Here is a 20,680-nt window from a genome sequence, read left to right on the forward strand (position 1 = left end):
AAATGTCCGTTAACTTTCTTTTCCTTTTGTTTTCTTTCTTTTTCATTTTAAAAAATGAACTGCAAATGCAACATGTACTAGAGAAGTAATCCTCGAACTTTCTTAGTCTCGGGACCCTTTAAAAATTACGGAGGTTCCCAAGGGCCTTTGTTCGTGGGTGTTAATGTTGGTTCCCATGTATCGTATCAGAAATCAAAGCAGAAGGTTTTAACCACAGGGATGCAGAGTCACCCAGCCTGTTAGTTAGCCCTCAGAGCAAAGGCATCACCACACGACACGTGGTTTCTGGGAGCTCCATGCCCGTCCACACGAGAACAAAAATACCCTGGAAAGTCGCTCAGACCCTGTGGACCCTTCAAACTGGTGTGAAGGAACCACAGGGGCTCTCAGGCCAGCACACTGAGTGTGATTGGGCTGAAGAACCTTCCTCAACCTCCTGTCAACTTCACGAGGCTCACGTTGGACATTTCTGCCAGCACGTGTGTTCGCGTGTTTTCCTACGTATGTGCGGTGTATATGGACATGGGCTGGGAGGAGAGGGGCTGTTGCTGAATCAAAGGTTAAGGGCTAAGGCAGTACTGCTCTCCTGAAATGTGCCGGGACGTCCCTGGCACGAAGGTTCCTGGGAACCCGCAGTCTTCAGCCACCTCTGTCATGCGCCGTCCCCCTCTATCAGTTATGTTCTGGTCCTCTGATTTTAGATGGGGCTGGGAAGGGCCCGGTTAGGCCGATGTTGTGGGCCTGGCTCCTGGAGAAGACTTGCCTTGCAGGGTTCCAGCATCTCAACCTGCTGTCCCTGGGGGACAACCTGCTGTCCCTGGGTCCCCCAGAACCTGCGGATGGGCTGATTTTTCTGAAATTGCATGAGGTTTTTTTAAAAACTTTTTTGGAATGAGGCATGTAGTTGTCATCATATTCTTAAAGGAGTCCCCAACCAGCTTAAGGTAAGGGCCACACCCTAAAGTTCCCGAGGAGTTGAGAACGTAATATAGTTGAAAGCATTGAAGAGAAACAGCGCATTGTACATAATTCAGTATGTAAAGAAAATGTCTGTGAACCCTGCGGAAGTAGTAGATCAGTGTGTGTCTTCCACAGAGAGGACACGCTGAGCTCTCATTGTGCTCAGTGTGGCTGCCAGGTGTCCCGGAGTCTTTATTTCAGGGCGGGTGTCATCGTTTCGGCTGCGGCCCAGGGTGTTTTATTTGCTTGGCGCTGCTTCAAGCCAGGCTTTGAGACCTGAATGAATCCCGAAGTCCTTTGCTTGGAGCCATGGGCTTTGATTGGCAGTGCCTCGGCAGGAACGAGGAAGCCGTCTTCCGAACGTGCAACCTGAGCCCACTTTGCCTCGGGGTCCTTATTTTTCTAAGGATTGTGTCCACTTGTTTCTGACGCCGAGTAACCGTGTTCCCCTCTCTGCGCTGTTCCGTAGATTCCCTGTGAGGAAGGCCTGCTGGTGTGCCGGACCTGACGGGGGCCGTCCGCCCAACTGCGCCAGACTCCAGCCGCCGGACCCCCGATGGCAGTGGGCACCCCCCCGTGAAACCTGCCAAGCTGGACGCCACAGCTGTGCTCGACGACACTTTGGCCCACGCTGTGCCCTCCTCGGAGGCGTGCAACCATGCAGTCCTAGCCTGCGGCCCGGGCATCCCCGAGGAGCACTATGTGAGCGAGGCTGTGGAAGATGCTCCCAGCTGCAGAGGGTACCGGGATGCCTGTACCATCACAGGTATGGGGGCCTTTCCCTGCCAGGGAGGGAGGGCCGGGGAAGGGTATGGCCGCAGGAACTGGTGTGGGGGAGAACAGGGGTGGTGGGGAGGGACCACCGGTGTCTGAGCTTTGGGATTGTGAGGCTGACCATCGAGAACCGACCTCTCCAACACGGAGACGGCACCTGGCAGAATTGTCGTGAAGGTTAAAGGTGGAGACATTGAACCCCAAGCAGAGTGAGTGGCCATCGCGATGCCCAGTGTAGCACAGCTCCCTGCCCCTCTCTTGGAGGTTCAGGCCCTTCAGACACACAATTGGTGTCATGGAATGAGACACAGTGGTGTTCAGGAGGCCCTCGTGGGAACCACAGCCTTGGTGCGCCCTTGGGAGTTGCACAGACATCGGTTCTTATGGGTGCCCGTCAGGCCCACCTTCTGGTGTCCCGGGAATGGGGCTGGTCGCCCCCAGTGGGCTGGCAACGTCAGCTGGCCAGCACACCATGCTAGGGCTCTCACTCCTTTCTTTCCTGGGGGGGGTCACTGGGACAGAGCCTGGAGCCGGTGCCAGGGAGGGCCCGGGGTGGCATGGTGCGGCCCGTTTGTGGAAGAGCAGCCAGGAGTGTGTGGTTCAAGCCCGGTGTGAAATTTGCTTTGTTTCCCATTTCTGCCTGCAGTGCGGGCTGCCCTCCTCCTGTTTGAGACAGTGGTCGATAGCAGACAGTTTAAAATACACGTGTTGACCTCCAGTTGCTTTTCATTGTTCCGGCTCACCCCTGAAGCTCGGAGGGACCCCCGTGTGTCAGGACCCCAGCCTGGGTGCCTGACCCCTATGCTGAGCGCCCCACCTCATAGGCGACTGCATGTGTGCACTCAATCCACCTGCCCGCTCGCTCCCTGAAGGACCCAGTTCCACCATCTCCCCTCTCTCTACGGAGGCGTCCATTTCCCCTGCTCATGGGCCTTTCCTGTGGGCACAAAAATGTGCTATGATCATTCTCTATTATTATTATTATTATTGCTATTATTATTATTTTATGATGCCCCTCTTCTTAAAAGGAATCTTCCTTGGCCCCCTTTCCCCGGAGCCAATTCTCAGGTCTCTGTCCCTCGGTTTGCTGACCCATTTTCTCTTCCCCTGTTCTCTCCTGCGTCCAGTGCAAGCAGGTCCGTGACCCCTCGGTCCCCCAGCACTGACGGCCGGGTTCAGTCCAGGGGCCGTCCTCAGCCTTCACCCCCCGCCTTTTCAGCAGGAGTTGATGCCGCCAGCCACTGCCTTCTCCTGGGAATCGGGTCCCCCTTGGCTCCGGGCCCTCACTCTTCGGGTTGTCCCCCTTTGCTGCCTGCCCAGTGTCTTCTCCCGGCCTGGGGATGGGAGGGCCCGGGGCTCAGCCCTCCCAGCCCCTCGCTCCCCTGTGCACAGCCATGTCCTAGTGACCTCTCCCAGTCTCCAGGATGTAAAACCTGCCTCTACCCCCGACTGCTCTCAGCTCCTGTCCCGCAGACCAGACCCTCCCCTCCAGGGCAGATGTGCTGGTCCAACCGCACATCATTTTCCCTTGGACGCCTGGTAGACAACTTGAACTCCTGATTTCCACTTCACTGCTTTCCCGAGGTCTTCCCTGTCTTTGCAGGTGGTACTTCCATCCATCTGCCCAGGTGTCCATGCCCAAAACCCGGGAGGCATCTGGGACCTCTGTGTTTCTTTCACACCCCGGTTTGCTGGGACGTCTCTTGGTTCCCTCTTCCAGAATTTGTCTGTCTCTCACCAGCGCCCCAGCGGCCACCCTGGTCCAAGCCACCCTCATCTCCCGCCTGGGTCATTGCAGTGCCTCCTTGGCGGCCTCCTGCCTGCCCGCCTGCCACTGTGCTGTCATCCGTCCTCTGCAGCCAGGGGAGAGGCTTATTCAAGTACAAAGTCAGATGGTGTAGCTCTTCTGCCCAAACCTCTGGTGGGCTCATGCCAACCGTAGCCCGTGAGGGTCTAAGAGACAGCCCTCACCCCGCCCCGGTGGCCTGGCTCCCCTGTGCCCGCTGTACTCTGGGCCCATGGGCCCCCTTGCTAGTCCCTGGACACATGGGAATACCCCCTTCTCAGGGTCCTTCTTCTTGCAGCTGGCCGGCTCCTGGATCACCCTAACCCCGGTGTTGTTGCAATTGTTTTTGCTTTCCCCAAATGGCATTTCGTTAGCAGTGTTACCACCCTGCATAAGGGGGGGGGGTCCCCCTGCCTTTCCCCACCTCCCTTTCCCACTTTATCTCTCTCCCCAGGCTTAGTCGTGAGCTGTACTCGTAGTACATAAACAGAACATAAACTGACCCCAGGGCAAGCACTTTTTGTGCCCTGAGTCCCAGCGAGCGAGCGCAGTACTGCCTGCAGGTGGCCAGAGCTCAGTAAACGTTTGTTGGGTAAAGAAAGTGTTATTTAATTATCACTGCCTCCGCGTGAAGTGGGGACTGTCATCCCCTTTTACAGGTAAAGAGACTAAATCACAAAAGGTTCAGCTTCCTGCCTAAGATCCCTAGCTGTGAGGGGCAGGACATGCATCCAGGCCACAGCCCTGGGGCACGTGTCCTCCCACACCCAGGAGTACAGTGTAGTTGCGGAGCCAGATAGCAAGTGGGAGCTGGGTGTGCGGCGTGGTTAGTGCAGTGATGGGCACGGGCACATGGGAGGGCACTGGGGAGGGTGCCTGGCCAAGCCTTGGAAGGAAAAGGTAGGAGTAGACCAGGAGGGCTTCATGGAGGAGGCGGTGTGCCAGCTGCATCTTCATTTGTCCAAACATGTGAACTAATCCCTGGGATTCTTGCAGTGTCTGTGCCAGTGAAACCCAGGACACATCCAGCCTGTTCAGGCAGTTTTACTTTCTCTGAACGTGACAACCGAGGGCAAAGAAATGGCAGAACGGGGTGCTGAAACCTCAGACCCTGCGGGGCGTGGTAACTGAGAGTTCCTTGCTGGGACAGCTGTGGCTCCGGGGGACAGCTGAGAAGCAGGGCTTTGTGCCGCCACGGTTGGCAGCGGCTCGGTAAACAGGAGGGTAAACACAGGCAGCTTTACGTGGTGGAGGTGCCGAGCAGCCGGACCGTGCAGATCACGCTCGGTTCACATCTCATCAGACGCTCGTGGAGAGGAGGGCACGAAGAGAAAACCTTTCTCCGAGTGACTGGAGAATCCCCGAGGTTGCCTCTGTGGGCCCCGAGGGCTTTGCCAAGTGTGGTCCTCCACTTGGCATCTGCCCCCAGTAAATACTCTCCACCCCCTGTTCCCAGGGAGCGCTGAAACGAACAGGAGACTTTTTGTTCCTCTTACATTTTTAAGCAAAGCCAAGTGCCCATCACAAAGCCCTGCTCCCCTACCCCCAACCAGGGGATATCACATTTTCGGGTGCGTCACCTTCTGTTTGGGGCGGTTTTACGAGATGAGCCGATAGGGTGGCCCCGGGCAGCCTGGAGTTACGTAACCCATTGTGCGGCCAGGGCAGCTCCCCATTTTAGGATTCGCCCCAACAAGAAAACTGGTAAAAGTGCTGAGGAGGCGCGGGAGGGTGGCCGTGTGGAGGTGCTGCCTGGCTGGGCTCGCGCGGAGAAGAGTCCCTTCTCTCTCTGAGTTGCCTTCGGAGCTGATCTCTGCACATGGCATTGGCGTTGCAGTTCAGGCACCCCATAGGGGCCCCGCCCCCGCCAGGACTCTGCCGGGGCAGCGAGCTCATTCGGAGGAACTCAGGGGGTGAGTGTGTGTTTGTCTGTTTCGCTGATATTTGTTTGTTTTCTCCGTGGTGTGGCCCGAGAGGAGGAGGAAGGACCACAGGGGACACTGTTTCTCTCCTGCTTTGTTCTGCCAGCTGAGTTGCCCTGGACATGTGATGGGGAAATCGCAGTATCAAATCAGGGACAGGCAGGGCGAGGGACCTTAGTGGCTGCTCACCCCTCGTCTCTGCATCCAGGCTCAGAGGAGGCAAGGGACCCAGGGTCACCATGAGCCACAGGTCTGGATCGGGGCCAGGCCCACTGGACTCCCACTGCATTTCTCCCACAGTCCTTTGCAACACCTGAACAGGGTCTCCTAGGTGCCCCACCCCCGGTCTCTCCAGCAGTAATTTTCCTCGGCCTGTGTCTGTCTCTCGGTTTCTCAGAGCCTCCTCTGGTGTCTGGGTCAGCAAGGAAATGTACAAAAGGTGCAGAGCAGGGTGAGACAATGCCTCCTGCGCTCCTGCCCTCTTTCATGCTCTCACTTTTTCTTTCTTTATGACATGTGCTTGGCCCTGCACCCCCGTGGTGGAGGGCTTCCTCACCAGTTCTGCTCGGGCTTGCCTCCGCCTGGGGGCCGGCGGTCCTCCCCAGGTCCCAGAGCTGCTCAGAGACTGCCTGGGGATGGCCTGTCTGCTGTCTGTCCTGCCTGGGTGCTGGTGCCCCAGGGCTGTCTGGGCCAGGGAATTCTGGCTCTTTCCAGGCAGTTTTAGGTGTCCAGACGTGTGAGACTTTGCATGACAGAAGATTTTGGAGGTGCTGTGAGTGTCTGTCTGTGTGTGGGGGGGTGCTGTTCAGTAACTCTGTTGGACCAGCGTCTGTCTATTCAAGGCCAGCTGTTTGCTGGGGTGCGTTGAGGAGAACTGGTCTGGCGCCCAGAGCCTTGAAGGGGGCAGAGGTGTGAATGACTAGCTGTGACCCCCAAGTGAACCACTTCTAGGGGCAGCCCTGGCTGCCCAGAGCCACTGCCATTGACTGTTTGTTCCTGTCTCTCCGTCATTTAAGCCATCAAACTCAAGGATTTATTGTCTGAACACATCTTAGAGAAAATACTATGGACTTCTCTTAAGAGTGAAATTTAAGGTCTCGTCGATCAATTTCTGTCTAGAATAACACTTTTAATGTGTTTTCCACTGAAAATTTATCACCTCACATCTAGCTACTTACTTGACTAAATGAAACAAAAGATGGGACAATTGAAATACCAACCCCCCCCTTTTTTTATAGAATAAGTAGATGTGAATTAGAATCTAGGACATTAAAACTTTTTTTCTAAATTGTAACTAAGAATTTTTTTTTTTTTGGCTCCTTCTCTTACTGGAATCTCCCCTGATTTAACAGTCTGTTTGGTTTTGCAATTGTAATGCTGGAGTGGAGCCCTGTTAGGCTGATTTCTAGGGCTGACTAATCTTCAGCAAAAACACAAAAGCACTCACCTCTTTGGGAGTGGATCTTGGCGGAGACCAGCCGACCTTGCTTCCCCTTACTTCCTCTTCACTAAGTGAGTAGAACACACAGGATTTTTTGAAAGAAATTGTAACAGTTTTAGTTAAAATGTACTAGTAAGATTCTTGACATATGGGGTGGGCTACATTTCCCGGTGTTTGATACATTTTTAACCTTCTAATTGGTTTTGCTCTGAATTTGAAACAAGTCTTTAAGGTGCGTAATGTATTGGTGTTGGTCTTTGCTCCCTTGAAACCATTTTAGGAAGCTGACAAATCACAAGATATAATTTTAAAAAGTAAGGAGTAATCTTATTAAAGAATTAATGGAGGGTTTCTTTGCAGGACTTCAGGCCCCGTTAATCCCAGCCACAAACAGCATTCCTAATGGTGCTCTTTTAGATGCGAAGTTTCTCACTGCATTCACATCAGTTTGATTCCCAAGTGTGGGAGTGAGCTCACTGGGGAAGCACACACGCTTCGCCAAGGCGCCGTCTTTCTGTGTGACCACATCAGGGTTCAGAGGCCATCGAGGGGTATGGGGCCAGGCGTGGCCAGGCGTGGACCTCCGCCTGCAGTGCCCTGTTCTTCCCACGTGGCCGAGTTCTGCCACCAGGGCTTTGCACGGGTTTCCTGATAGAGGGGCAGGGTGCGCTGCTGCCAGCGTCAGGCCTCACAGGTGGGCTCAGATGGCCCCTGGCCACAGGCTGCACTGCTGACTTGGACTTGTCGCCCCCTGAGGAACTTGGAGTCAGAAACTTGTCTGTGTTCTCTGAACCCTGCTCTTGTGTGAGGGGTTCAGAGAACACGGGGACGAAGGGGGACGAAGGGGCAACTCAGGCTGAAACTATCCTGAAATAATACTTTGTAACTGTAATCAGACCTAGAATGAGTCAGATTTCATAAATCATGTCTTAGTCAGGGCTCTCCAGAGAAATAGAACCAACAAGATACATATGTAGTCCTGGCCAGGTGGCTCACTTGGCTGAAGCACAGTCCTGTACACCAAAAGGTTGCAGGTTCGATTCCTGGTCAGGGTGCGTACATAGGGGGCGGGTTTGATCCCTGGTCAGGGCATGTAGGGGAGGCAACCGATCGATGTTTTGCTCTCACATTGATGTTTTGCTCCCCGGCCCCATCTCTCTTTTTCTCAAATCAATAAACATATCCTCAGATGAGGGTTAAAAGATGTATGTGTATATATACACATATGTATACACATATATATACATATATGTGTATGATGCTTATTATAAGGAATGACACACATGGTCATGGAGGCTGACAAGTCCCGAGATCTGCAGCTAGCAAGCTGGGGGGACACTCGGGACAGCTGAGGTGTGTGGGTCCAGGCCAAAGGCCAGCAGGCTTGCAGCCTCGAAAGAGCCAGAGCTTCAGTTTGAATCCAGAGGCACGAAAAAGCTGACGCCAGCTGGAAGGCAGTTAGGCAGGAGGAATCCTGTCTAACTCATGGGAACATCAGCCTCTTTATTGGATTCAGACCTTCAACTGATTGGACGAGGCCCTTCCCATGCCAGGGAAGGCAACCTGCTTGGCTCAGTTGACTCTTATAAATGTTAATCATTGGAAAACACTCTCACAGAAACACCCCAAATGATGTTCGATGAATGTCTGGGCACCCCGTGGCCCTGTCAGGTTGACACCCAAAATTAGCCGTCACCAGTGCTCACAAAGGCTGACCCCAACTTAGCGGTCGCTCCGTGCCTGGCTGCTCCCAAACGCTGCTTGGGGGACTCATTTTGTCCTCAGCGCAGCCCTGCCAGATGGGAGCCATCGTCACCCACACCTACAAGGAGACGTAGAGAGGAGCGGTCCTGTCGTGGGAAATCCGGGTCCTCGGGGTTTAGACCCGGCAGTGGCGCGTTCTGACCTTAGTCACGTTGACCTCCTCCATTCTGGATTTTCTCTTTTTTTTTTTAATCTTTTTTCTTTTTTTTTTTTTGCTGAGGGTTTAAATGACGAAAACAACACGAGCAAGTGGTAAAACGTAAAGTCATACTTGAGTGCAGTCGATGAAGACTCGCTCCACCGTGCTGCAGGTTTAAAAAGCCGTCCCAGGAAGGTTTCACGCACATGATTCCTTTTCTGAACAACACGAGTGGGACCACGTCGTATACGTGGTGCATGTATATATTCCCTAGGGGGCGACAAGTCCGATGTGCATTAGAAAAGATTTCACAGTAACTTTAATGTTGCCTTAGTCTTTAAAAGAGCGGCACAGTCTTCGCATTGTGTCGATCACCTTTCATTTACTTAAACCAAAAGCTATATGTTTTTAATAAGAAACATTTTTAATTTCTCCTTTATGGATCTGATATTAATAGCTACCTAGTCCTCCTCAACACATCATGTTATGAGAACCCATGTAACTCCTGACTGTAATGTAAAGGAGAAACTAGGGTAAGATGATGGGACTGGGTATCAGTTGTAGCTGGGTGGCCGTGGCTGTGGCCATGGCCTCACTGGGACGCACAATGAGCAGCCCCTGCAGGCAGAATTCCTGTGCAGGTGGCAGCCCCAAAGGCTACAATTGTACTTGGCCCCTCAAGGTGAAAAAGAGCCGCTGTTTTTGGCAGATCCCCTCCTGAAGGATGTTTTCGGTTGTTTCCAGTCTCTGCTTTTTAACGGTGCCTTAAGGAACCATCTGGCATGTGTGTCTCTTGGGTCACCTACCCTGCACGTCCCCAAGCTGACGGGGGATGTGCATTCAGGGTTTGGGATGTGAACGTCACAGCACCATCCCATGAAGGGCCTGGCAATTTCTTGCCAGATCTAGGTATTATTGATCCAGCTCATCTTGGTTGATCAGAGAGTGATGAAAAATGGTATTTCATCTGGTTTGGTGTCTCTTAAATTACGAATGCGTCTGTGCCTCCTTTTCTGTCATGTTTCATTTTCTGCAAACAGCCTGCTTTTTGTCTTTGCTTGTTTTTCTAGTGGGTTGTTGGCCTTTAAGAGTTATAATTGGGTTTCTATTGTGTGCACAGAGGTAGGGTGTTGCCAGCTTGAGATTCCTTTGTAATTCAAAAGAGAGAAAAATGTCTTAAAAATAGTTACACAGATTTCCATGGAACTATGACTGTGTTCGATAGTCATAGGAGCTAAGAGATTGTGTAAAGGGGATTTCTGAATTGGCGTTTCCGAGAAGGCTTCTATGGGAAAGCAGTATTTAAGCAGAAGTCTGGGGGATATGGAGGAGTTAGTGGGGTTGGGAGGGAGGGGAAGAACATGCATTTGAAGCAGTGGAATCAACATGAGCAAACGCCCTGGGGAAGGTACTGATAATGATAATAGTGGCTAAGGCACCTGCTATGCGCTAGACATTGTCCTAAATGCCTTTTATATCGGACCTTGCTTGGTTCTCATGTCTTAGTTATCTGTTGCTGTGTAACAAATTTTCCCAAACGCCGGCAGCTGAAAACATCAAACATTTGCCTCTGTGGAACAGGGCCTGGCAGTTCTCAAAGCTCACCCCTCGTTACTGTGTGCCTTGCCAGTTCTGCTCCTCCTTACACACCCAAGAAAGGAAGATGTAAGTTCACCCAAAACCTTGCATGCAAGTGTTCCAAGTAGCATCACGCATAATCGCCAGAGGACAGGAGCAACCCAGGTATCTAGCAGTTGGTGAGTAGATGATGGAAGTGTGGTCTGTTCCCACCCCGGAGTACGGACCGGCGGTTTGCAGATACAGACGGGCTGCAGGGACTGTCTTTGTTCCCACGCATTCGTGCAAATATGTGATGAATGCACGCGTGAGAGTTTCTAGAGGGGGGACTTGAGTCGTGGTGGATGTGGCCAGAGAAGTTGTACTTTTTGTTTTGTTCAGGAAATGTGGGACAGAGTCTGGGCCCGCACCCTGGACACCCTGGGCATTAGCAAATGCCTCACTCTTTGCCAGCCAAGCCATAGAAAACAGCCACGCGTCTGGTCTCGCTTCATATTTCTCTCAGGATGTGGGTGTGGAGCATTTTGGGGTGTTTCCTAGAGGAATTTTTTTTCTATGACTTGAGATAAATGTTTCGGAACAGTTTCTGTTTTTAGTTCATGGAGTCGTTGCCTCCATAATTCTAAATAAGATAATTATTATTTATACTTGAGTTACCAACTCCAGAGAGAGGCTCACGGTAGTGCCTCACCGGATTGCTGTGGAGGTTAAATTAGTTGATGCACGCAGGGTACTTAGCATGCTGTTGGCACACAGTAAGTACTCACCTGCCAGTTTTTTCTCTGATACTGTGGTCTGTCTCTTTGTGTATCCACCTACCCACCTACCCACCTATCATCTCGCTGCCTCTTTGTCCATCTGTCTTACTGTCGTTATCCACCTGTATTTGGCCTGCAGGGAAATCCTAGGATTCCCATTGGCTGGGTTAGTAGGTGGAGGGGGGGTGGAGGAGGGGTAGGGCTGCCCTAGTGGCTTTAATGTCGTCTTTCAGGCCCCCTGTTTGCAAGCCGCTTCCCCCTTGTCTTTCTTTTCTTGTCTGTTACTGAGTTTGGGCCCCACAGCCCCTCCTCCACATTCTGGGCCCAGGCTTACTCCCTTCTTCCCTCCATCAACACTCCCTCCTGCGTCTCAGAAACGTGCTTGCCTTTTACTCGCCGAGGACTCTCTCCTTCCCTCGCCCCTTTGCTTCTTTACTGTCTCTGGGTTGGGAGGCTGGGTCCCCTTTGTCAGAGATGGCCCAGCTCATTCTGCTGGGAGTGGCAGGGCTGCGAGGCCATGGGTGTGGCCTCAGGGAGGGGCAGGCCTTGCAGGCTTCTGAAATTGCTGGGGAGGCAGAATTTGTCGCTCTGTCGTCTCATGGGAACCAAGGATTTATTGGGGTTGGGGGGGCCAAGCGACATATTTTTGTGAAAATACTGAGGAAAGTCTGAAGCTCTGTGGGAAGCCCAACAGAACCTTCTGCGATGATGAAAAGGCTCTTGGTTACGGGTCTCCAGAGACCCGTAGCAGATGACGTCTGCTTCGCAGACAATTATCAGTTGATCGGAAAAGTGACCAGAATCTCTGCACCATTTGTGAAAGTGATTTTAAAGATGCTTCCCATTATATTGTTGATTATTGGTCTCAAAAGTGTTTTGAACTGTTGAGGGTCATGCTCAAACTGTTCTCTTTCTCTTCCGTGTACTTTTTATTAGATAATCAGGTTTTGGGGGGTGTGTGGGTGGGTCCTTTTGGTTTGGCTTCTAGGAAGCTCATTGCCTTAGATTTTCATTGAGTAGCTGTTCTGGTAAAACTCTGTCCTTTGCCAACTCCAGCCTCCCTCCCTTTAGTAAACTTTCACGTTCTTCTTTCATGCTTATTCCCATGGTTCTGTTGAGATTTTATTGGACATGTGTGGAGTTAAAGAGGAAGTAAATGAATGTCGGCCCACTGTGCTTTCTCGGGGTGACGTGAACGTGCTCCTGGGGGAAGTCACCCCTTCTGTGGACCTTCAGTGTGGCCTCCCAGGGTTTGGGGACCGAGAGGTCTGGGTGTGACTCAAGCTGTAGCACTTACAGTGTGGCCTTCGGCAAGTCCGCCAGTCTCTGAACCTGTTTCTCCGTCTCTAGAATGGGCATGACAGGAGCCTCAGGGGGACTGTTGCCCCCAGGCGGGGTGACTCCTACGAAGTGCCCAGTGCGCAGTGGTGCACGGAAGGAGTCCCATAATTATTACATTAATAGCTCTTCTTCCTGATGCTCGGCTTAGCTCCCGATTTCTGCCAAGCTGCTCCCAGGCAGCCCAGTTTATGGTGGAATCTCCTGGTACAGAACTCGCCCACTGGCCCCACCTGGCACATTGCTGGCTGGGAGCTTGGGGTTTGTTTGAATTGCAGAGTGAGGAGCCACGCCTGGCATCCCCCACTGGGTGTGCCCTGTGCCTCATCTAAGCAGGGGGCCCCCACAGGTTTCCTGATGTCCCAGACTCTGGCCTGGAGAGCAGAACACACAGACCTGTGCAGACAGGCCAGCCGTCGGCGGGGTGCCCGGGGAGGCCTGCGGGGTCTGACTCGGACCCGTTGTCATGTCGGGAGCTGACCCAGCACCAGGGGCGGCGGGCATTTTGTTTCCAGAGGAGCATCTCAGAGAACTCTTTTCTTTTTTTTATTGTCACCCGAGGATATGTTTATTGATTTTAGAGAGGGAGGGAGAGAGAAAGAGAGACAGAGAAACGTTGGTTGGTTGCCTCCTGTATGTGTCTCCTTGGGGATCGAACCCACAACTTTGTGTTGTGTGTGGTATCGCGCCCCAGCCAACGGAGCCACCCAGCCAGGGCTCAAAGAACTTGTGTTTTTAGCTTTCCTTTCCTTCCTTCTTTTCTTTTTCTTACTCTCTTTCTTCCCCCTGCCCTCCCACTTCTCCTTTTCCTGCTCCTTTCCCTTCCCCACCTCAGTGAGAAACAATTTCCTTTTCCTCCTTAAGAAAAGGTCTCCACCAAGGTGGATCTAGGCTGGCAAAGACCTTGGGAGCTTTGCCACAGCGAACCAGCCCTTGTAGGTGAAGACACTAGGCTGTCAGGCCATGCTGGGGGGTGCTCTCTGGGGCCCTTCCAGCACACGGCAGGTGTGAACTTGGCCTGTTGAACACTGGCCCTCTTGCCCTGGTGCCAGGGTGACAGGCACCCTCTCATCTCTCTGATGCACGCCCTGTAATGATGAAGGGGCTTCGCACTGCTCATTTGGGATACGCTGGTTAGCTCCAAGCAGGGAGTAAAGGTGTCATCAGACAGACATCCTGGGTGAACTTACAGGTGAGTGAATGGATGAGAGAAATCACCCAGTTTTGCAGTCAAGTTAGCATGCAGTAGGTCTCTTGAGTTCTCAGATGGAGTTCTCGTGGTGGTGGTAGGGTGGCGGGGGGGTGGCGGGAAGGAAACCAAGTGGGAGGCCTGACCTCTGACATCTGGAAGCCTTCAGGCGGGGAGCCTGACCACTGAGGGAGCAAGAACATGCAGAGAACCAGCCAGCTCGCCTTCTGGGCAACTGAAAGGCAGGCTCACCCGCATTCACTGCCCCACTGTTTCAGATGTTGTTCAGCCAGCCTCACTTCCCCTCCTGCCCACCCCTCCCCAACCCAGGTTGGCATAGGAGACACAGCGCTGTGGACCCTGGGATGGGGCCTCTGGGAGCCCAGCTGCAGCGCACAGTGAGGGGACGGCTGGTTTCATCCAGCACTGGGTTGTGTCCTGTGGGCGTCAGGAAAGTACCGTGGAGGGAAGTCAAAGCAAAGGCCTGTAGGATTTAAGCTGGATGGGAGGGGGTGTTTGTTAGACAGAAATTGGAGGGATCAAGGAGCGGGGGTTGGGGCGGCGAGGGGGGGGCAGACTTGAAGTTCAGATTTCAGAGGTGGCCCAGGTGTCACTGGCAGAGGTGGACCACGAGGTCCCAGAGTTGAGAGGTTGGGGAGTTGGCTGGCATCGAGCTCAGAGGTGGCGATGGTGCCAGGCAGCCTGGCTGATGGTGAGCCTGATGCCACAGGTGATGGGGACAGGGATGTGGACACGTGGACATAAGCAAGGCAGCGTGAGCCTCAAGGATTTTTAAAGGCAGATGGAAAAAAACAAGCCGGTGGGGTAGGGGGTCAGTGGTCAGAGAATGCAGATGCTGTAGCCCCTGAGTGAGCCAGCTCAGAGCAGGACTAGGATCTTCGTGTTCCACAAGGTCTTCAGCCCCAGCAGGGTTTGATCTCTGTGCTTCTGGATGGTTGGAAAGATGATATGAGGCTCAGCCTGTGGTCATGGGGACCTTGACGTTCCTTCTCTCGGTGGGAATTCTGTTCTCAGTCCCAACCCAACCCCTTTTCTGATAAACAGGATTATACTGTTTTGTTTTGGTTTTTTCTCTGTGGATCAAAGCCCTTAACAGGTGCAGGTTTGATCTCCCTTGCCGGTGTGACTCCACCTCTGTCCCTCCCTGGCCGTGTGGGGGTTTGTGGTGAGTAGAAATGGGGAGGGGCAGATCTGAGCTGGAGGAAGGGCCTGCAAACTCTCTAGCACCCGCTCTCCTCCCTTGGCCTGCTCGGGGAGGAGGGAGTGGGCTTGTCCAGGTGCGGGTGCAGCACCACCTAGTGGACCGGGGAAGCACTAGCAACAGGAGCGGGAGCCTTGACCTTGAGACCAGATACCTGCAGCTCCCTGGGTCTGCCACTTTTGAAAGGGACGGAGGGATTGTCCAGACAGCCTGACAGGTAAGGCAGGCAACTTTCATTGTATAGACAAAACAAAATAAACCTCTCCCCCACAACCCCACCTTTTCTCCTGCCTCGATTCATCTTCCTTTATTTTATTCTACCCCGTCTGCTCTGGGCTGGAGCAGATTCTAGTTGTTCTTGTGCGTGAGCATGTGTGAGAGTGTGGCCGTGTCTTCCTGGTTTAGACTCCTCAGGACATCCTGACGGTGGTGTCAGGTCAGTTCCACACGGTGAACTTGATTCTTCCAGTTGTCCGTGCTTGTATCTTCCACGACTTTAAATTGGGTGCGTGTCAGTCAGGTTTGCTGTAGAAACGCTGGGTGACAGACGACTCCCAGGTCCACGTTTATCCCCAGCAGTGGTTGTAGGTCACCTGAGAACAGCCTGGGCTTTGCTGCATCTCGCTCCACGCGTCTCTTGTTGGAGGATTAGGGCTAAAGGGGCAGCAGCTGTGGGGGGCCACCCTCTCCTGGCAGAGGACCAGAGGACAGACTCAACCACCCGGAAGGCCCTGGGTAGACACACAGTGAGTTCTGGCACTCACAGTTCACTGGCCAGAGCGGGTTCTGCAGCCTGGCTCAAAGTCACAGAGTTGCAAAATGGAGTTTCATTCATGGTGAACCATGGCAGGGGTGGGCAGCGAAGGGAGAGTTGTGAACCAAACAGACAGCCTGGATGTTAGAGGATCCTTGTGTAACTAGGGAGTGGCCTGGGGTGGCGGCGGTGCACAGGCGGTCTTCAGGAAAGCCCCGTGACCTCAGCGACCTTCACACTTGCGGCTTGTTCTCTCAGCCCTGCTGGGGTGGGCGTCAGGAGGGAAGGAAGGTCGTGGGATCCTGTGGCCTGGAGCAGGGGTCGGCAGGCCTTCCCGTAGAGGGCCGGAGTGTAGTTATTTTAGGTTGCGGGTCCCACAGTCTCTGTCACAACTGTTCATTTCCGCAGTTGTAGCTGAAAGCAGCCACCAGCAATACCTGTAGGAGCTGGTCTGTGTTCCCATAGAACTGTATTCTCAAAGCAGGTAGCGGGTGGGCTTCACTGCGGGCCACGGTATGCGGCCTTCTGGCAAGACCTTCCAGGCCTGGTCTGTATCAGGACAGCAACTTAACAATAAGAGAGAAATACCCCTTTTCAGTTGGGAAGCAATAAAAAAAAAACCTTCCAAGGCTTTGGGTGAGGCCGGTAGTGCCTCACCCACTCAGCGCTGTTCAGCTGTGAGTGGTTCCCTGAGCATCGAATTCCCTGCACAGCCAGAGCTATTGTTCATGAGATCTCAGTTTGCTTGTTAACATATTCTCAGTAGAAATGTCTGAAAAGGGCATCCCAGGCTCCTGGAGCCTTCCCGACAGTTGATGGGGAAGGCCGGAACTGTGTGTGTTCCTGTTCTCGGAGGTGTGGTCGAGTTACTGACCGAAGTGAGCATGCCCCGGGGCCCCTCGTTTAGCTTCCTTGTGGTTGCCCGTGTGTGTGTGTGTGTGTGTGTGTGTGTGTGCGCGCGCGCATGTGCGAGACAGCTTCCTTCAGATAGAATTCACATACCGCGTAATTCACCCATATAAATGGTTTTTAGTGTGTTCCTAGGGTTGTACAATCATCCCTACGATCAATTTGGGGACACTTTTATCACCCCAAACACAGACTCTAGGTTCTCTAGCTGTCACGCCTAGTCTGCTCCCATGTCCCTCAAAGTGACCGCATTTTTAATAAGCTTTCAAAAAGTCAACTCTTTCTACTGAAAGTCAAGGGTTTCTAGTACCCTTGTTATTTTTTAAAAGATTTTATTTATTTGTTTTCTAGAGAGGGAGGAGGGAGGGAGAGAGAGAGAAACATCAATTGGATGCCTCCTGCATGCACTGTGGCTGGGGCTGAACCTGTAACCCAGGCATGCATGTGCCCTGACCTGGAATCGAACTTGCGAGCTCTCGCTTTGCGAGACGACATCCAACCTTCTGACCCCTACCTGGCAGGGCCGCCCTTGTTCTTCTGGACTCACGGCTCACCCTTGCCTTAGAGAACACACCAAAGGGTCTTCTCGAGTGACCGTCATGCTGTGGAAGTGTGTGCCTAATAGACACCTGTGTTGCCTCTGACACCTGTCTATCGTAATTACGTCTCCTGCTACAGCCACTTTAACGTTTGCCCTTTATTACCGCTCGATGTTTTCTCCCTTGGATTCGTCGTAGGAGGCTGCCCTGTGCAGCTCTCCACGTTTTGAACATGTGCCTGCGTGGGTCTGAGACCCGGCCCAGGCGATGCAGGATCGCTTCCCTCTCAGGTCTCCTTTCTGTCGTCTGTGTTAACGGTTGCTTATCACCGGGCTGTAATGATTTTCTTGGATGGGTTTGAAGTCTTTTAATATCCACATGATCTCACTTGATGTTCTGAAAAAGTCACCATTGTTCATTTATAAACAGAATTTCCTGTTCAGGAAGTCATTTCAATGAACAATAAGATGGTTATTGAATAGTGGAGGCACAGTGGGTATTATGGTTTCACAAAATTTTGTCCTGTTAATAAAATTACATTTTCCTGATTCGGCACTTAATTCTTCATCTCGGGGTTCACCCCTTACGCCAACTGCCATCACTGTCCCCCTCATAAGAGCTGACTTTGGGGAGAAGAGGACAGGCAGAAGGACATGGGTGCTGACTCCTGCTAGCCAGCTGCTCAGGCCTTCCAGGGTCTAACTGTAAATATTAAGTGTGTTTTTGGAAAATAGAAAGTAGTTGTCGATGTCAAAGGTTAATAATTTGAAAACAGGAGACTGGATCTGAACCCCCAGATTGGAGCAACAGAACCCAAGAAATTGGAGGGAGATTGGTGAGGTGCGGTACGAATAAGTTTACCTGTTTTTGCCATGGATGATGAGAGAAATACAGATTTATCTCCTAGGAATAATTTAAAGATTACTACCTGTATCGGTGAGGATTAGGTTTGGCTGCGCAGAACAGTGGCTTCACTTCCTACGATTGATTTTTCTCTCACATTAAAGTGCGGGAGGAGGCCCTGCCACGCTGGTACAGCCCTGCTGTCCTCAGGACCCCAGACTCCTCCAGTCCTTCCATTCCACCATGCTATCTGTGATTTTCCTCCTCAAGGTCACCTTCATGGCCTAAAAAGGCTGCTGAAGCTCCAGCCATTGCGTTTAAGTTCTCGGCTGTAGGAAGGCAGCCTTTTGGAAAGCTTCACATACTACTCTTGCTATCTCATTGGCCAGAACTTATCCCCATGCTCACACCTTGCAGAAATGTAATCTTCCCATGGGGCTTAGGGCTTTGATGCTCGGGAAAGTGGTGGAGTATGAATAGTGGGAAGACGTTAGCAGTGTGTGCCAGGCCTCCTGGACCAGAGTTAAAAATCTGACACAGAGCTTCCAAATCAGTGTTTCCTCCTCTTTCACATTATGTCCCACTCCAGAAAATGATGTTTTTTGCATAGCAGGAGGGCTAAATGACAGTGGCTTGGAGCTGGAGACCACCCTCCCTTCCCAGCCCTATCTAGGGAAGCTCTGCCCTAGCCCTCTAGAAAAAAAAAGGATCTGGTGGCACTTAGTCTACAAAGCAAAAGGTGGCTGAGCATTGAACTTCAGGAAGGCAGAGCCACCAGAAAGAGGGGCTGAAGTAAGATCAGCCGCAGCTGATGGGACTGTGATGTTCCTGTGTGAAGAAGACAGGGTCTCCCAAGGAGTCAGAAGGTGCAGCCATGCGCTGTGTTTACAAAAGTCTCCACCCCAAGTGCTCAAGAGAGCAAAGTTGGAAAGAAGAGGAGAACTTCGAGAAAGGAGCATTACGAGGAGGAATTATTTAATCAGTGGTGACCACCTTTCTACCTTCTGTCTGTGAGTCTGATGATCGTGGGGACCTTATAAAAGTGGAGTCATGCAGCGTCTGTGCTTTGGTGCCTGCCCTATTTCCCCCAGGTTCCTCCACACGTGGCATGTGTCAGAATTCCCTTCCTCCAGGGCTGAGTGGTGTTCCGCCGGATGCATGCACTACATTTTGTTGTACGCTCATCCATTGGTGGACACTGGGGTTGCTCCTAGCTTTGGCCGTTGTGGATGAGGCTGTTCTGAACAAGGGTGTCCTTCTTCCAGATGTACACCTGGAAGTGGAACCGCTGGGTCGTAAGGTCATGAAGTCTGTGTCTTGCTTTTTGAGGAGCCCAGTCATGGCATGCATTTTCACTTTATCATATGCATCGTTAACTGCTCATGTGCTTTGCCCACTAGGGTTTCTGGAGTCCTTTCTTGGGTCTAATCCCAAGGGTGAGATGGCTGGTTAGAGGGCCCCGACCAGTTTTCACGCCGTTGCCTGCCAGTGCCGTTGCAGGTCCCAGTGGTGGGCGGTCCCTCGGCCGGGGGCACTGCGATTCCAGTCACCCTGACGCCAGCTATTCTCATGTAAAAATATTTTCCCCTGGTAATTTTGTAATTTTATGATAGATTGTGGACACTTGGAAGAGAAATTATCAAGAAAATTAGAAAACCCAAGTATTTATAAAAATTTATCCCCTAGTGAAACAACTTCAAAGAACAGTCACACTTCCTGTTTTGTGAGTATTTTTCTGGAGGTTTAACTCTGGGCTGGATGTATACATGTAATTTTCCCTTTTAAAAGAAATGGCTATATGGGCCTGTGAAGCAAAGGGTCACCGGTTTGATTCCCAGTCAGGGCACATGCCTGGGTTGCAGGCCAGGTCCCCAGTAGGGGACACATGAGAAGCAACCACACATTGATGTTTCTCTCCCACTCTTTCTCCTTCCCTTCCCCTCTCTCTAAAAATAAATAAATAAAATCTTTTTAAAAAGAAAGAAACAGCTGTATAGGTCCAGCTGCGTGAGTATTGGAATCTTCCTGATTGCTGAGGACGTACCACCCACTTTCGCAGATTGCCACACTGAGCCTGGGGAGTCACTGAAACCCTGACCTGGGATTGGACTTCAGGGGCCTCCGAAGCAGGGTCCTTCTGTCTTTGCTTTGCCCTGCCTCATGGTGCCCACTCTGTTGCACAACACACTGGCGTGTCCCTGTGTGCTCTGCCACGTTCGGGTTGCACAATTGTGCATGCTCTCCTCTCCCCGGAGACCGTGCTCTGAAAGGAACCGCTGTGCAGCGGTGCAGCACCCGTGCACCTGTCCCGGTAAGTACCGTGGGAGCTGTTGTTCTCGTGTGATGACGTGATGGCTCCGAACCCGACACCCTGTCTCCGTGGAATCGGACCAGTGGCATTGTTGACCCTTTTTCTTAGAAAGAGTCGCCTCTGGTGGCAACCAAGGCCATGGCCGTTCCAGAGAACTCCCCAGTGTCGGCTTCAGTTTCTGCCTCTGAAAGTGCAGTTTGTTGGCCTTTTCTCTCCTGTTCCACGCGTTTTCTCTGCTCGGCCTTCCCTCTCTGGGAGATACCTACCCCCCCCTTTACTGCTCACCTCGAGTGAACAGTCCCTGGCCAGGGGGAGGGGGTGTGCAGAACAGGGAGAGAAAAGAAGAGCATGCCTGTCCTTTGTGGGCTGGAATATAAGCTGGGAGGTGGCACCTGGGGAACTGAGCTAAGGGGTGGACGTGCGGCAGGAGGGACTCAGAGGTCCTCGCGTCTG

The 20,680-nt window shown here is 52.4% G+C and overlaps 1 protein-coding gene across 4 annotated transcripts in view; it reads left to right on the forward strand.

The window, feature by feature from the left end:
• Positions 1–1,440: 1,440 nt before the first annotated feature.
• TRAK1 (trafficking kinesin protein 1) overlaps positions 1,441–20,680 on the forward strand; it is a 103,805-nt gene continuing 84,565 nt past the window's right edge. Inside the window, exon 1 of one of the 4 annotated variants that reach the window (XM_037030483.1) lies at positions 1,441–1,726. Coding sequence is in view for 3 of the 4 variants with exons in the window: in XM_037030476.1 (XP_036886371.1) it covers positions 5,340–5,433 (94 nt within the window). In the remaining variant the exon portion in view is untranslated. Of the gene's footprint in view, positions 1,727–5,325; positions 5,434–20,680 lie in introns of those variants that run through there. The other 3 variants (XM_037030476.1, XM_037030477.1, XM_037030480.1) reach the window with 3 other exon arrangements.

Source organism: Sturnira hondurensis, unplaced genomic scaffold, assembly GCF_014824575.4.
Source record: "Sturnira hondurensis isolate 20B ecotype Veracruz unplaced genomic scaffold, ASM1482457v3 Scaffold0020787, whole genome shotgun sequence".
Classification (NCBI taxonomy): domain Eukaryota; kingdom Metazoa; phylum Chordata; class Mammalia; order Chiroptera; family Phyllostomidae; genus Sturnira; species Sturnira hondurensis.